Here is a 16,207-nt window from a genome sequence, read left to right as displayed (position 1 = left end):
TTTCCTATATATACTTTAGCTGCGTAATTAATTTGGGCTTGAGTTATGTTAATAGTGTTTACATATTTCAAATATATGAGAACATAAGAAAATCTTCTAAAGGTGTTTCATCTTGTAAAGTTGGTTTAATCAACCACTGGACACTTCTTGGTGAACTATGGATGCTTCTACACGCCGACTGTGATGAACCCGCACAGCAGTTTTGTTGTGTGGGGTGTAATATAAACACTACATGTCAAGTTACCTCAGCTGCCGGAACGGGTGGTTGGGAAAGCTGGATAGTCTCAAGTCCTTAGCATGTAAGCCCCGGTCTGGGCTCTGTCTAGGGCATCTTTGCAGCCCCAGATTCGGTTACTATCTTTGCTTGTTTAGCTCACTTTTGTAACTTAAATATTTTTTTAATAATTCAGACAGAAAGCATTGTTTTGATGATAATGTTCTTCGTGAAAATAAGATTGGACATTTTGTTTCTATAGGGAATGGTACCGTTTGTATTTGTTGGTACTAAAGAAAGCATTGGAAATGTCCAAGTTCTTTTAGAATACCACATCGCATATCTAAAGGTAAGTGGATTTCAGAAGAAAGAATCTGTGGAGGAAACTTTAGTTGAAGTAACAGAATTTTTGAGCAACAACTTCAAGTGGGATTTGCAGTTGATAAACTGTTCCTCTGTATTTCGGGGTTTAAGGTTTGGTGCCTTGAACCCACCCTTTGCCCATAGGTATTATGTAGGCCTTCAAATACATTATCATGGTTACTTAGTAGTATTGGTGTTGAAAGGATTGGACTGTAAAGAACACTGTTTTAAGTGGCATTCGAGAAGTAATATGCAATTTTTTTGGTCTATGTTAGTGTTCTGTTGTTCTGAGGTTAAGGTTCTGTTGGGGTAGGATGGAATTTTGAACAGTAACACACTAATACTATGCAGCATTAGACCAATTACTCATTTAGATCACTTGGCTTTGTATGGAGTTGTGGTGTTGACTAAACAGAAATAATGAATGAATTTGAATCATGTTACTTTGTCAGTATGCTTTTTTTAAATTTGACTAGAAAATGTGCGGTGAAGTGTAGTTAAGAAAGGTAGCAATAGTCTTAAAAATAGTCTTTCAGCAGGGCGATTTAAGAGAAAGCTTTTAGATATCTTCCAAAACTCAGAGATTGCAGAACTCGTAGTTGAATTCCAGTATTTGCAGTCACCTTCAAGGTGGTGTTAACTCTCCTCCAGGAATGCTAGCTTTGAAGATGACTGGATGGACAGTGGTATTTTGTGAGGGGCAAGAACACTTCTTTATCAGCAATTTTTTTATTTCCTTTTACGTAGGAGGTAGAACAACTAAGACTGGAAAGGCTCCAGATTGATGAACAATTGCGTCAGATTGGTATGGGTTTCAGACCTTCTTCTGCTAGAGTTCCTGAAAAAGAAAAGGGTTACACAACTGACGAGAGCACCCTCTCCTCAGTGCAAGGTTCCAGATCCTACAGCGGAAGAGGGAGAGGCCGCAGGGGCCCCAATTACACGTCTGGTTACGGTGAGTTTTCTTGAGCATCTGTTGAGCGAGTCCTCGGTGAATCCGTAACTGTCTCTAGATTTCTTTGTGTTCAGCGTAGTTGAGTGAAGGTCGGGTTGAAAATTAAGAATTGCCATTTTATTTTTTTACATAGCTGAAAACACCTAATTTGAATTACTTTCTTGTTGAAGTTAAGTTTTAAATTGAAAAAATAAGCAAACTGAACTCTGGTAAGATCTTGTCCTTCAACAGTAGCAGTTATATCGTATAAAGCTGGGAAAGAGAAAGAGCTCAGATACTCTTCAGGAGACACAAGGGAAAAAAAAATCTGGAATTAGCATTATCTGTTTTGATTGAGGAGGAATAAAAACGCTTGTCTGTGATCGTGGCCATCTTATGAACATTTTTGAAAAGTAAAGCAAAATAATTTAAAATGGAGACAGCACAAAATGTTGTGTGGTGGTGTTTTTGGTTTTGTTTTTTTTTTTTTTCTTTTTTAATTTGGTCAGGAACTAACTGCATTTGCTTAAGATGTAGTGAGATACTCTGATGTATTTTAAATTAACAAGGAACTGCTATTCCGTTCCCTAGAGGTGTGCACATCCCCTTTTCATTCAGCAGCAGCTCCCCAAATGGAGACAGTCTGCATTTGAATATAGATGTATTTCACAAAGAAACATAGGTGCTCCTGTAAACAGGGGAGGGGGGGGGGGGAAATCTATTTATTCAATACAGTAAATTATTCTTGATCATCTACACGTAGCTCACTTCTGTTACAAAATCAGCTGCTTTTGGATTTTACAGCCTGTCACTGGCTGTAGCTTCCAGGATCATGCCGTGTTGGTCAGGTTGATTCTGATGCTAATGCTAATGTTTGTAACTTCCTTTTATACTATTTCCCAATGAATTGTTTGACTAAACGGTAATGAAAGTTGCTCCGTTTGTTTATATACCCACAGACTTTTGTTTGGAAAACTTCCCCCCTCCCCAAAATGGCACGAATTGTATGTTAGAACCATATGGGTCTAAATTTCTTTCTTCCAGAATGGTTAGTAGGGAGAGTTCCTGGATGTTTAAAATAAATAGTAGGTGTTGAATTTTTAGGCAGTAAAAAGCCGTGTGGGTTTGGTTAGCTCAGAGAGGGTGGGATATTCTGGATGCTATTTAATAAACAGTTAAATGGTTCAGGCAGCATTACAACAGCCAGAAGAGGTTGCTTAGCAACAGCCATCAGCTATAAAGTTGTCCTTGGGAATTTCCGAGAAGTTGCCTAGAAACTGCACCAAATGCCTGCAGTGGATACACAAAGAGAGGAAATGCTGTTTAATCCTTGATTTATCCGTGTACATAAATTACGGTTTTGGTAATCTTTGAGCCCTTATTTCTCATGTTACTTGAAATGAACCTGAGTTGAGAATCTTAGAAGCCTAAGTAACTTATGCTCTGTCTATATTTTATACGTGCATATATTTTTATATATGAGTATATGTATAATATAAAATTATATATACATTTTTATACTTTTATAAGTGTCTATTAATAAATTTAATTTCTATATTTATACATTTTTATATATAACATATATACATATATAACCAGCTATGCTGGTTGGAAGACTTCTGTGAGAATCTGAAACTAGAATATAATCCCAAATTTCATATTCACTTCCAATTTTCTTTTCCTTCTTGTACAAGGTACAAACTCTGAGCTCTCTAATCCCTCTGAAACAGAATCTGAGAGAAAAGATGAACTTAGTGACTGGTCCTTGGCAGGAGAAGATGACAGAGAAAGCAGACATCAACGTGACAATAGACGACGTCCCGGAGGACGAGGACGTAGTGTATCTGGAGGTCGTGGGCGTGGTGGACCTCGTGGTGGCAAGTCATCCATTAGCTCTGGTACTGTGTTTCAAATGTATTTTGAATTAGTTTTTGTTCCTGGCAATTTCCTGTATAACCTCTTCCTATTTTAAAATACTCCATTTTTACGTTTACGTCTTAATACGTTGGGATTTCAGTAGAGTTGTGTGATAGTTTCTTGTCATACACTATGTTGTTGGATTTTTATTCATTTATCTTCTTCTCACGATGATCTTCATTTCCTTCCTCTACCACACACGCATAATAATGATATTATCCAAGTTTATAAATCTTTGGCATGCCACGTATGACTGCCTTCTGAGTTAAGCTTGTGTTTAGATACAGAATGAGAGAAGAGATCATAGAACGGAAGTTACCTAAAGTTTTATCAGAATTTGACTCTGCTAATTCATAGCATTTCAATAGTGTCAAAAGTACCATGCTGCTATGAAGCGAACGGTATATTTTACACATTTAGCAGTTTTGAGCAGAAGTTCTTTAAATGTCACCTTGGAAATCGTTGTGATGCAATAATACAGGTGCCTGTTGTGGTGCCTCAGAATACTGACTGTTCGATGAGAGTCAGAGGGGAACCAGTATGAAATCAGAAATACTGCGGTTCTGTGTATTCTGCCTTTTCGTAAGGTTGCTTTGTATTTTGGAACTTCCAAACACAGATGTAAGTCAGCCTGAAAATTAAATTATATGTAACCGCAGTATCTTAGATGGAAACTTTTTGTTTGTTTAGTGCTTAAAGATCCGGACAGCAACCCCTACAGCTTGCTGGATAACACAGAGTCAGACCAGACTGTGGATACCGATGCTAGTGAATCTCACCACAGTAGTAACCGTCGTAGGCGGTCACGCCGGCGAAGGACCGACGAAGATGCCGTTCTTATGGATGGAATGACAGAGTCTGATACAGCTTCTGTTAATGAGAATGGTTTAGGTATGTAAACAGTGGGATGATAGTCCCAGAACAAGCTAAGAAAAAATGTGTTGTCCATGTAAGTGTAGTGAAACACTTGTTCATTTTTGTTAGTGACGAATCGTTGTTCTGTTAAAGGTTGCTGTCTGATTAAAGAAAGACTTCCTCCATGGCTCTGCCATGAAATCTCCTGTTTACTGAGCTCCACTAGTATTTTCATATGCCTCTTTTGTAAAAACTGTCTGACGGAGACACCAAAGACGAACTTGTTGTTTCGCATTAGTACTGCTGTTTTCACAGAAACAGTGCTGCTGGATCAGCATTCTATTTTCTCCTTGGTAACCTCAGTCTCAGTGTAGGGAAACTACTTAAGTAGCTGTTAATTTGTCTCTACTCGGCTTCTGCTTAAGTACTTTTCCCTCAGTAAATTCTCTTGATAACCACTGGGACAAGAATATAATCTGTTGCTTAATAACGTAGGAAAAAAACCTCTTCTTTCATGGGTTATGTGGCTAAAATTTGACATATGGTTACTTATTTAATAAATGAAATCTGAGGTCATTAAGCACATGCCTGAATGTTTTAATGAGCCAAGAGCAAAAAAAAGTAAAATGTAGCTTTTGCATTATTGTGTATGCTTTCAGTATAAAATTATGTTTTTCTTTCAGCCTGTCTTACTTAGCCTGTCTCTTTAACAGAAGCAATTTTAAATGCCCCATGCTGAAACTGCTGAAGAATTTATTTATTTTATCATCAGAAATAGTTCATGGTAAACTTTGCAATTGCAGATGATAGTGACAAAAAACCCCAGCGACGCAATCGTAGCCGCAGGCGTCGCTTCAGGGGTCAGGCAGAAGATAGACAGCCAGGTAATTCGAGTGGAGCTGTGGGTAATCTCAGGTCAAAAGCATGAGAGAATGTTGTGTCTGCTGTTTTACATATAGCTGCATAATATAAAAAGGTTACTCAATAACTAATAAGACTACTAGATAAAGATGAAAGACATTTCTTCTACTAGAGGAACTTTTATAAGTTCTTAATCTGCCTAATGAAACTAATTCATAATGTCTAACTTTCTGCTCGGACATACGAGTTGCGCTTCTGATCCAGTTCTCATTGAAGGCAATAGCCAAACGGCCGTTGACTTCAGTGGTCCAGGATCAAGACAAGCGTGAAGGTCCATGACCTGCACTCACTTGCGTCTGTGCGCTTGCACCGAATGTGACACAACCTTTTCAGCACTGGCTGAGAAGCCAAGAGTTGGGATGGCAGGATGCGGGCGCCCTGGCAGAGCGCTGGGGGGGAACTCACATGGGCTCTGCCAGTCCCCTGCCTCTCTCAAACCGCTGCTATCAGTCCTCGGCTTTCGTGAATATTTGTAAGGCATCTGCAAATTGAGGGTGGGAAGGAGGAGGAATTTAAATGAAATTGCATGTTTCCAGTTTTTTGTTGTTGTGGCTTGTTGCATTTCTTTTGTGTGTACTAACACTTGAAATGTTAAAGGTGAACTAGCTAATTCTCTAGATAATGCCCTACTTAGAAAGCGCTTGTACATACATGGCATAAGGTAGTAACAGAAGGTCTTCTAGATTGACAGGTTCAAAATTTCACCCATATTTGTCTTCCTTATATCTGTGGTGCTCATACAGCATTTGATTAAGAAGAAAAAAGTTGTTGCATTACACTGAAATGTGGGGGAAGGGAAAAAACCAAACACCTCCCCCCTGTAAAAAAAAAAAAAAAAAAACAAAAACACAAAAAAACAAACCCAAAGTAACCCATTACTTTTCAACATCCTAGTTTTGTAACAGCAAGTGGTGTTTATAAAGGGGCCGAAAAAGTAAAAATGGATTTCAGCTTTTAGTTCTTCTAAGAAACTAATTTCAGCCAGCAACATAGAGAGGTGTTAGTCATGATATTTTTCTTTCAAATCTGAAGCAGTCTAAGAAGAAAAAAAAAATTTCCCAAACACGATTTCTCAGTCTTTTCCTGTTGATGTCTTTGTTCAAGATACTATTTTCAGTTGCATAATAAATACTTTTAAATACAACAGTAAGAGCATTGGTAGTTAGTTATACTGTCTTTGTGAAAAATGCTCTAGTAATTTAATCTCTCCATAAATACTTACTAAGTGTACAGTGAGTGAAATCAGAACAACTTCCCCTCCCCAAATGCCAACAACGTGCTTCAGTCATTTAGTTGTATTATTTGACCTACGTTGCTGTATGGTTTGGGTTCCTACTACGTACGTGAATACTGAGAATTGGTGTCCTACACTGTGTGCATAAAACATGCTTCATCTTCACATTAGAGGAGCTGGGTGTGGAACCTCATTTTAAAGAAATAATTCTCCTTGTGCAGAAACTCACTTGGTCTTGACAGTTGTGCAAGGACCCAGCTGTAAGAAGTCCAGTTACTGTAACCCAAAATTCATGTGCTGTGCTTCCTATTCTGATGTAGGTTTCATGCACAATCATTCCTAAATCCAGAAAAATAGTTCACCTGAATGCATGATATACTAAATATAATGGACTGTACTGTTCAGTAGAATATGCTTGCCAACCCTGATGTGCTTTAGCTCATCAAAGACACCAGTGCGTATTTAAATTTGTAGTACTATGTATTCTAAAGATAGAACTGAGTCCTCTTGATTGGTGTGGTTACAAGAGGGCGGGATAAGACAAAACCAGGCTACAAGAACATGTGCTGAGGTGGTAAGAAGAAAAGAGGTCAGAAAACCCCTGGCCGGCATCCAGTAAGTGTAGCTGTGGTAGCGCAAACATGGCTGTCCTGCTTTTGAGCACGGGCTCGCTCAAACAGAGCCGCTTCAAGTGTCTGTACACACACCACAATTAATCCACCCACCCACCCGCCAGAGTTAACTGTGTGGATTGCATTTTGAATACCAGGAGGAGGGTGAGCTCTCTTGCCAATTGCTTCATGAAGTAACAGATTTGAATGCTGCTTTATCGTAAGTGATAACCGTACTCTGAACCTCCCCCAATTCTTTTCATATTTTAACGTAACTTCATTTCATTAGTGTGAAATTCTTCACTACTCAAGATAGTAAAACCCCAGTGACATAGTCTGTACTTTAAAGAGCCTGCAGTCTGGTCTCTTCAAACCCAGTGGAGAAAGCCCTTATTTTCCAATAAAATTTACAATTGGACCAAAATTACTATTTTAATGTTAAGATTCCACCTTAGATCATCACATTACCACCAATTTTAGTGAAAATTGTATATAACACAAACAAATTGATCCTTGCTATGTAGTTGATACCTGTAAGTGTGAAGGCCTTTTGTAAGATGTCTCCCAGTTATAGCATAACTTGTACAGAAAAGACATATGAAGCTTAATGCTAAATTAGACTTCTGATGTGAGCATCACTTGTAATTTTTTTCCTTGAACAGTAACAGTAGCTGATTATATATCACGAGCTGAATCTCAAAGTAGACAGAGAAACCCTCCAAAGGAGACACTAGCAAAAACCAAGAAAGAAACGGTAAGATTTTTTTTTTTTTTAATGTATGGGGTGGTTTTTTTCCTCTTCCCTTGCAGCAAAACAGTAAAGGGATGCTTCATTTAGATCGCCCTTATTTGACTACAAATGCATTTGAGTTCAAGAACAAATTATTAAAAGGAAAAGTGGCCCAGAGTAAACAGAACTGGCATTGACTCGTAGACTGTCATTGCAGACTTTAGTGACCAAGTGTAATGTTCAAATTAAGTCCTTATGCATTTCAAAACATTACTTTCTAATGTAGCATTACATAATAAAACATGAAAATTATCCATGGATGAGCCTTGAGAACTAATCCTTAAAACTCTTCATAAAGAGAGGATACTAGGTAGCATGTTTAGTGACTTGTACAAAGAAATTATTTTAGAAGAATTAATTTTACAAAGATTGTAGATTTGAGATCTGTTCTCCTTAAAGGATCAGAGTAGCATTACGTATCTTAAAAAAAGAATATTCAGAACTGAATAAAGCAGAAGTCCTTTACTTATAACATTGAACTTATTGCTACAAGTTAGGTCTGAGTTTAGCAAAATAAGAAAGATCCACTGCTGTATGACTGACAAAATCTAATCTTACTGTAGACTTTGAGAGGGGTGTAAAACTCAGCTTTTCAGTCAACTTCTTCATTGGCTTAGAAAAACTGAAATTGTGAAGTAAAACATTCTGGGCGTGCCGTCCCAAGGTTACCTTGGCACGATCTCCTCAGCAGCGCCTGACAGAGAAGTACCCCAGCGAGGACAAGGCAAGTAATAGGCTGCTGTAAGTGACAGGATACTGGCACAGCCAGCCAAGAGGCCTCTCCTATTGCAAAGCTGCTGTGTGAGCCAGAGAGAAGTTTGGATTACGCTCTGTATGCTTTTACCGGATTTTTAATATTATCCTGGTTTTGTTTTTGCAAGGCAAAAGATGCGATTGATGAAAACAGCCCTTCCGAAAAGGCAGTGAATGGTCCTGCTACAACTTCTGGGGATGAGCCTTCCAAACTACAGCACAGTCCTGATGAAAAGAAAGTCACTGTTCAAGAGGATGGAAATAATCAGGAAGAAGCAGTGCTGAATGGTGTTTCATAAACTGAAGTTCCTAGTTTACAGTTCTTCTACATTACATTTAAAATAGTGCTTGTATAAGCTTGCCAAAGATAGAATATGGATCGCCAGTCTTGACACCGCACTTTCAGTTCCTCCATTTTGGAATACAGAAAGGGGAGGGATCCTGAAGAAATCATATGTTAAACATACTTTGACACCTACTGTGTTATAAATATATCATCAGATGTGCCTTGAGATAGTATATGTAACATTTAAATAAACAAAATTGCTGGCTATAGGAAATGTTATTTTGTTTTCAAAATATGGCAAAGATGTGAGGGGGATCCCTAACATAATACTCTTTATGAAAGCATTAGCTGCTTTTGTTACATTTTTAATAATATGCAACCACTTCTTCACCTGAGGAATACTAGAAAGAAATGCAGTCTAAAATATTTTGCACTGAAATGTAATTTCTCCATTAGTTTAGTCTGGAAACTGGTCTGTTTTAATACATGTTTTTTAAATGCTGTATGTAGAGGAAAAATCTGCAGACCACTGGAATACATTTGTTAAATTCTCATATCTGCAGGGATACTGGGTGACATTGGCAGTGACTGTTCTACATTGAGGCTTTGTTTGGTTTATTTATTAAACTGTACAGTATTTAAAAATCAAACATAGCTTTAGTTAACACTAAGCTGAATTAGTCATGTCCATTAAGACATAACCTGAACTACTGAAGAGATCAATTTCCAGAAAGTTTATTCTGTATAAACTACATATGTTAGTCCTTAGTAGAGTATTTTTATTTTTGTTTTGGTTGTTTGATGTGCAATATGTTTTTTTTGTATGCTGGTAGTAAAAAAAAAAAAATAAACTTTGATCTTCCATCTGTTGACTGTTTCTATCAGAAATTTAAATTACTATTGACTTCAAGGTTTTCAAGCTGTTAACACTAACTACTGAAACTTACTTGCAAGGCAGCTTGAACCTTTAACTCTTTTCCAAGAGTCTTCTAACACGCTAATCTTCTTTAAGGTGATGATGTAAAACATCAGTTAACAAGTCTAAAAAAACAGACTTCTTGGAGAATCACCTGACTAACATATATAGAAATTAATGCAGATGTAGTTTCTAATTGAGAACACGGAAGCATGACACACTAACCCATCTTTTCAGGTGCCAGAGCAAGGAAGCAGAAAACACAGGTGTGGGAAAACACGGGTAGGAAGATGATGTGAGAAGTCAGAGCGAAGGGGTAATGCTGAAGTTGTGCCGACTTGAAAGAAAAGAATTCTGCCTTACCTGATTTCCTCGGGAGTGAGGACAAACCCAAGTATTCTGCACCGCCTGTGACTCCAGCTGCTATACCTGATACAGCTGCAGAAGAGCTGTACCAGCTAGGTTGGGGCATGCCTTTCACTTAAGGCGATGTGCAGTTTTTAGTTATGACTTAAGTGCTGACACTCATCGACAGTGTTCCCTCCTGGAGAACAAACAGTTAAGTTGTTACAGCTGCAGTGTGCACAAGCATCTCGGCTGCTAAGGCAGCCACAAGAGTGGAGAACATTTAAAAAACAGGAAAGGGGAAAAAAAAAAAGCATGTTTAAAAAGTGGGTATTATTTGGCAGAGAAAAACAAGTACAGTAACGTTCTGCATATGGCTTGAAATACACGTACGCTGGACCTGCTGCGTGGCAGCGTTGCAGCTGGTTTTTCACCCCACTTTAAAATCTGCAGTAAAGCAAAGTTATCCCTCTCTCTGCATAGGTTCTGAACGTGTTCCAGTTCATACTCCTGTTACTGGTTTGATCCTCTCTTCCTTAACTGTTGTTCTGGCCTGTAACTCATTACAGAAATGCACCTAGGTAGCAGCCAGCGTTCACGCAGAGGACGTAAGATGACTCGCGCTGCTCTGAAGTAGAGGCTGGTTAGTTCTGGAGGCATGAAAGCTCCGATACCCGTTGTATTTATGAACAGGTGAGTGCTGTGACGTGTGGTTTTACCGTAGCTGCGGAGAGACTGGCACGAGCCTCGGAGCACGAGACAGCTCTCGGGCCCTAACTCCGATACTCACAAAGACATCTGCTGTGGGGCCCCGGGCAGCCTGACCGCTCCAGCTCAGGTGTCTTCAATGGCTCACGTAAAGAGTTCCCCTTTCCTAACTGCTATTAATGCAAACCTCGTTACGTGAATTCTAGCTTTGTAGCGTAAGATAATGTCTAAAATTACGGTACTTATATTACAAATGGCAAATTTATTAAATGCTATAAAATCCCTTAAAAACTGGAAGTTACTAAAAAATACTGGGACATTCCAGACCCATCAGTAAGACTTAAGAAGCTCAGCCAACCTTGTTTTTCACAAGGCAAGGACAACGGAGTACGTTATTTCCTATACTTTATTTCTTCAGAGACAACCACACATCTGTCCCCATTCTTCCCCTCAAATAAATCCTCCCGATTTTTTCCACACCCTCCCCAACCCAGTCCATCATGCTAACTTTGGCATACGAAAGAGCAGCAGCATGAACTTTAAACATAGCTAGTTTAACAAAAATTAGGTAGCAGCACGTAAGTCTACCTGTATCTGGTCGCATGCATTGGCCAAACCCAGTTATTACTCTTTTACACTGAAAATATTTTTTGAGTGGCAGATGTTGCTGCTTTATAAAGAACAGCTATGAAAAAAAGGTCAAACCTCGCCCCCCCAGACGTTTTTCCCAAAAAGTGACTAAGAAGTGAGTGGGGAGGGAGGGACCTCCCTGGATTCGCATTTCCAGCTTCATTCATATTGGGTCAAAGACTGACATTAGAACTTCCCTTAAGCCAGTTATCAAAAATAATCATTTGCATGGACAAACCCTCTGATTTTCTCTCAGTCATTTTTTAGCTTGGTCTTCCAGCAAATCTTTAGCTTCGTTGATTTTGGCTGCTACATACGGAGAGCCACCTAGAAGAAAAATAACCTCGCGTCACGTCAGATGAAAGAAGTCAGATGAAAACTTTCTGTGTTGTTAATAACGCCACAGTACACAGGAAAGAAGTGCGGGTATGGTCTGGAAGTCCCTCAAACAAACTGCAGTATGACTGAAGCCATTCAAGCTTACGCATGCAGTCACTGCAGGGGCTAAATGTGCAGACAGCTCATTCCTCTGGGGTTGCTTTTCGTTTATTGGAGCGGCATTTGTTTCTCCAGTTTTATCAGTCATAAATGAATCGGTCACTAATGACTTAGCATAAAGTTTGTTGTGAATACAGAAGCGTTAAGCTAACAAGTCCGAAGATAAACCTTCCCCCCAGTTCAAGCCCAGCACATGAACTGCTGCTGTACCAACGGCCTAGTGCAGTTTTTAAACATGACATACAAGTGACTTGCGAAGATACGGAAACAGAATCCACAATGCAAATGCACTGAAATTGTAACTGACCGTGAGGTGCAAAGGTCTGTACTGTGTATGCCATCTACTAGCACTACAATCACTCTATTTACGTGCAGCTTAATTTATTTAGGTCATGTAAAACATGTGAAATGCTCCTGGCAGTCTCTCGGGTTCTGCATGTATTCAATAAGGTTAATTCTGACGTTAACTTCTGCTAGATATTATCTACAAAAGGCGTATCCCAAGGATTATTTTGGATTTTGGTGCATAAAAGTAAAGTAATGAAGTTCAACAGTCACTTTACAGGAAGCCATTTTACCTTTTAAGTGAGGATTAAGAAGTTAAACGCCAAGCACTAACACCTGATTCCAACTCACCGAAGTAAACAGTATTTAGAACAGGTTAGATTAGAACCCTAATGCATTAGAACCCTAATGCACCTCGCGTTATGAGCCTTAAGCACAACTAGAGCCTTCCGCGCACCACAGACAGAAACACCGCGCAGTTCAGCGTCTCCAACAGAAGCAGAAGGCTCAATACCTGCCATTCACGGTGAATTCCCCGTGCACTCAAATGAACTCGAGCTCACACGGTACGCAGCGCGCACCAACAGACCCTGGTCTTTCGTCTCGAATGACGGTGATTTTAAGTCTCACTTTAACAAATCATATGGGCAGAAGACACAGCAAGTAACACGCTGACCTGCTGAACCCGCCCGCTTGCTTTAGAGCATTCACACGCAAAAATATGCTCCAAAACCATAAGGATTAAGGCACCCTAAAATTTGTTTTCACTCGGCGTTTTCTGCTTGTTTTTCAGTAGCTGAGGTAGTCGTACGTCAGTCACTTCTCCCCTACGCACTTCTATTAATCTGTGTTAGAAACATGTATTAATTAGTCAGTGTGACTTAATTTACTTAACCTTTATCTGGATGATTCAGAAGCATGATCCGTCTATGGGCTTCTCGAATTTTACTTCTGTTGGCTGTAGGGCTTTAAAAGAGAGAGAAAAACTGACGTAAGGGAGCCTCACAAAGTCCCCCAGATCTTTAAAAGATGTCTTAGAGCAAGCAAGCGCTCTGTCTTATCCATAAACTCTCTGGCTTACACGTATGTTTTTCTTTTCCTGTTACTGACGTGTAGCGTGTACGTCCTGGAGAGGGTTCCTAAGGTTTTCCAAAAGACACTATGCTGAAGAAGACAGGCTATGGCACTCTAATATGGTGGGGGACATGCACATGGTTGAAAACAAATATAACTATGTTGTAACATTTTTATTGGGACAACTTCCTAAAGGCTGGAGGCAGAAAAATAAAAGAAAGTTGCTCTTGATTGATTTAAAAAAACAACCAACCAACAAACTGTTTGCATGCGAACTTCACAGTTGGAAGCTGCCTTCAAACAGGACTGGTTCCTATTCCGTATCTGATTAGATACATTTGTGTCTTAAGTCTCTGTAGGTTTTGGCAGGGACAGTTACCATTTATCTCAGATAATCTAGAATAAGTGAAGAATTTAGTCCACGTGCAAGAACTGGGTTTGCAGCACCTTCACGCTGCGTCTACCTGACATTCACCAGCAGCGAAGGAACCACAAGCAAGCAGCGCAGCTGTGTTCCCCGCACCGAGTAAACCCCAAAGCTGTTGAAAACGGTGCATTTCCCTGGCCCTGTACGTGGCTTTTGAATGTCCCAGGGATTTGCAGATGTAGGGAAGTCCAGCTAGAGTTAGCTTTAAGCAAGCTAACATGCAGCAGCAGAGAGTCCCAAACAAGTACAGAAAATCCTGGAGGGCTGCTTCACGCTCCCTGACATGGCAGTGACATTCCCAGGGGAAGCTGGGCATAGGACAGTCTCTAGCACTGAGAACTGTGTCCTTTTCAACCCAGGCCAGCAACTAGGTAACACCGTAGCCTCCGTTTTACCTTTCATGTCCAATAAATTTCCTTTTACCTCACTCCTAGTATTAAGGCTGCTTCTCGTTTAGTCATTTTGGGTTCAAATCCACCTCTGTAATAACCACTGAAGGCCTGAAAGAGAAAACGTGTTAAAAAACCACTAATTTTTAAGTTTAACTTTATCAGTTAAAACAGCTCACTATTGCTTTAGTAGCTGCGGAGCTTTCAGTCTGTAAGAATACTGCAAAGCTCCTTTTGTGCTTGCAATAAGGAATGCAGTTGAAGTAGCGTATCGTTATTTACATGAGTACTTAAGCGTGCCAAAACAAGTTCTCTGCTAGTCAACCACCACCAGAATCACTGGGGTTAATTCTGTTATTACTGACAAAATTATGCTTAGTATTAGAAGACAATACAGCAATGCTATACAGAGCCAATAGTCTGTAGTTGTTTCACCAAGTAAACTTTTAAATAAGAAGATGCTACTGATAAAGCAAAAACTTACAGGTTTTGGTAGATTCTGAAGTGCTTGTTTTACTTGGGGCTCCATTTGCTTCATAGCTTTTAGCGCATAGCGGCCTTAAAGAAATCAGCGTTGAACAAGGCTAAGTATAAAGTTTCATGAAGATTTAGCAATTCAGTGCAAGCAGTCACTTGTGGATTAGAAAGTGGAACAAACTTTTTGGGGGCACAAAAAAGTTAAGGACTTTGATTTCGTGTTTAATTACAGCCACGTTTCTCAATACAGGCTCTCCCAGAAGCGTGTCCTGTATCGGCTATTAAACCCCCTTGAAATTGAGCAGCACTGAAACAGGCCGCAAGTGTCCTCCCCCCATCCACGAACCTGCAAATCCCGCTGCCGCTATGGTCAGCCCCACCGCCACCATCGTGCTGGCCTGCACAGGGAAGACGTACAAACAGCTGTTTACCAAAGGCGAAGAAAAAAAAGCCCAGCGGCAACCTCAGCGGCGGGCCGGGCCGGCGCAGGGGCCGGGGGAAAGGCGCCCGTGTACGGTGCGAGCGATCCGGGCCGCGCCGCCCCAGCGCCCGCGGGGCCCGGCCCGGGCGGGGCCGAGCGGCGGCAGCCCCCCGCTGCGGGCGGCGGGGGAAGCCCGGCCCGCGGCGCCGGCCGCCCGGGGCCCCGCTCTCACCCGCAGGCGGCGGGGCCGAGGCAGGAGCCAGGGCCCCGCCGCGGCCTGTGCGGGGCAGCGCCCGCCCCCGCCCCTCGGCGCCCCGGCCGGGCCGCGCCAAGGACGAGCCGCGCCCCGGCCCGGGGAGGGCTGGGAGCCGCCGGCCCAGGCACAAGCGCCCCCCGGCTCCTGCGGCCGCCGCCCGCCCGCACTCACCATGGCCGCCCGGCCCCGGCCCCGGCCCCGCGCCCTGGCGACCGCCGGGCCGAGCTGGCGGAGGGCCCCGGCTCGCCGTACGGCACCCGGCCCGGCCGCAAAGCCGCTACCGGCTGTCGTAAAGCGGCGCGGGGCGGGGAGGGAGCTGCGGACCCCGCCCCGGGCGGGCCCAGGCGCCCGGCGGGACGGGACGGGACGGGACGGGGCCGGGCGGAGCGGGGGCGAGCCCCGGCGGGCGGGGGCGGCCGGGGCCGGTGCCCGCGGCGGAGGGGGCCTTCCCTGAGGACGGCGTCGTCGCCTGGGCCCGTGGCGGTGGCGCTGCCGGGCGCCTGGCAGAGGCCCTCCCGCCTGCCCCGTCCCCTGCTCCGGAGCCCGCTCCCGCTCCGGCGCCCCGGCCTCCCCCGAGCCGTGCGCTGCCCCCGGGCCCGGGCCCTTCCCGGCTGCGCGGCTGCTGCTGCCCCGGTGCCAGCCCTGCTCCCCGGTGCTCCAGCTCGGCTCTTCGACCGCTGGAGATCACTGCGCAGGGAGGCAGAAGGACAGGCCTGGCGCTCGTGTTCCGATATTATTAATAACACGGTGTCATATGCAGCGTAACAGTCGAGCGTCCGTCTGTCCGTCTGTAGCTCTAGTCCGCTCACAGCTTTGCAAACTGAATAACGCGGCGGTGAGACACGGGGGCCTGCAGCCCTCGGGCGCTGCTTCAGACGGGTCACAGCTCAAGGCCCTGACTGC

General features: G+C 42.5%; 2 protein-coding genes across 6 annotated transcripts in view; one reads left to right on the top strand and one right to left on the bottom strand.

Moving 5' to 3' along the window:
• Window positions 1-8,965, top strand: part of FXR1 (FMR1 autosomal homolog 1) — a 37,265-nt gene extending 28,300 nt beyond the window's left edge. For 3 of the 5 annotated variants that reach the window (XM_082320047.1, XM_082320050.1, XM_082320051.1), the window contains 7 exons: window positions 477-563; window positions 1,325-1,532; window positions 3,206-3,409; window positions 4,119-4,319; window positions 5,087-5,167; window positions 7,712-7,803; window positions 8,721-8,965. In XM_082320047.1, coding sequence (XP_082176173.1) covers window positions 477-563; window positions 1,325-1,532; window positions 3,206-3,409; window positions 4,119-4,319; window positions 5,087-5,167; window positions 7,712-7,803; window positions 8,721-8,891 — 1,044 coding nt within the window. In that variant the 3' untranslated portion in view covers window positions 8,892-8,965. The remainder of the gene's footprint in view (window positions 1-476; window positions 564-1,324; window positions 1,533-3,205; window positions 3,410-4,118; window positions 4,320-5,086; window positions 5,168-7,711; window positions 7,804-8,720) is intronic. The other 2 variants (XM_082320048.1, XM_082320049.1) reach the window with 2 other exon arrangements.
• Window positions 8,966-9,893: 928 nt separating this feature from the next.
• Window positions 9,894-15,583, bottom strand: DNAJC19 (DnaJ heat shock protein family (Hsp40) member C19). The gene is made up of 6 exons (XM_082320052.1): window positions 15,476-15,583; window positions 14,974-15,025; window positions 14,635-14,708; window positions 14,185-14,261; window positions 13,156-13,226; window positions 9,894-11,804 (listed from the first exon to the last, which is right to left on the bottom strand). The coding sequence occupies exons 1-6, from the start codon at window positions 15,476-15,478 to the stop codon at window positions 11,734-11,736; spliced, it is 348 nt and encodes a 115-aa protein (XP_082176178.1). The 5' UTR covers window positions 15,479-15,583; the 3' UTR covers window positions 9,894-11,733.
• Window positions 15,584-16,207: the final 624 nt, after the last annotated feature.

Source organism: Platalea leucorodia (genome assembly GCF_965183815.1).
Source record: "Platalea leucorodia genome assembly, chromosome: 8".
Lineage (NCBI taxonomy): Eukaryota > Metazoa > Chordata > Aves > Pelecaniformes > Threskiornithidae > Platalea > Platalea leucorodia.
Note: the sequence above shows the minus strand (reverse complement) of the source record. Positions and strands in the feature narration are given on the sequence as shown.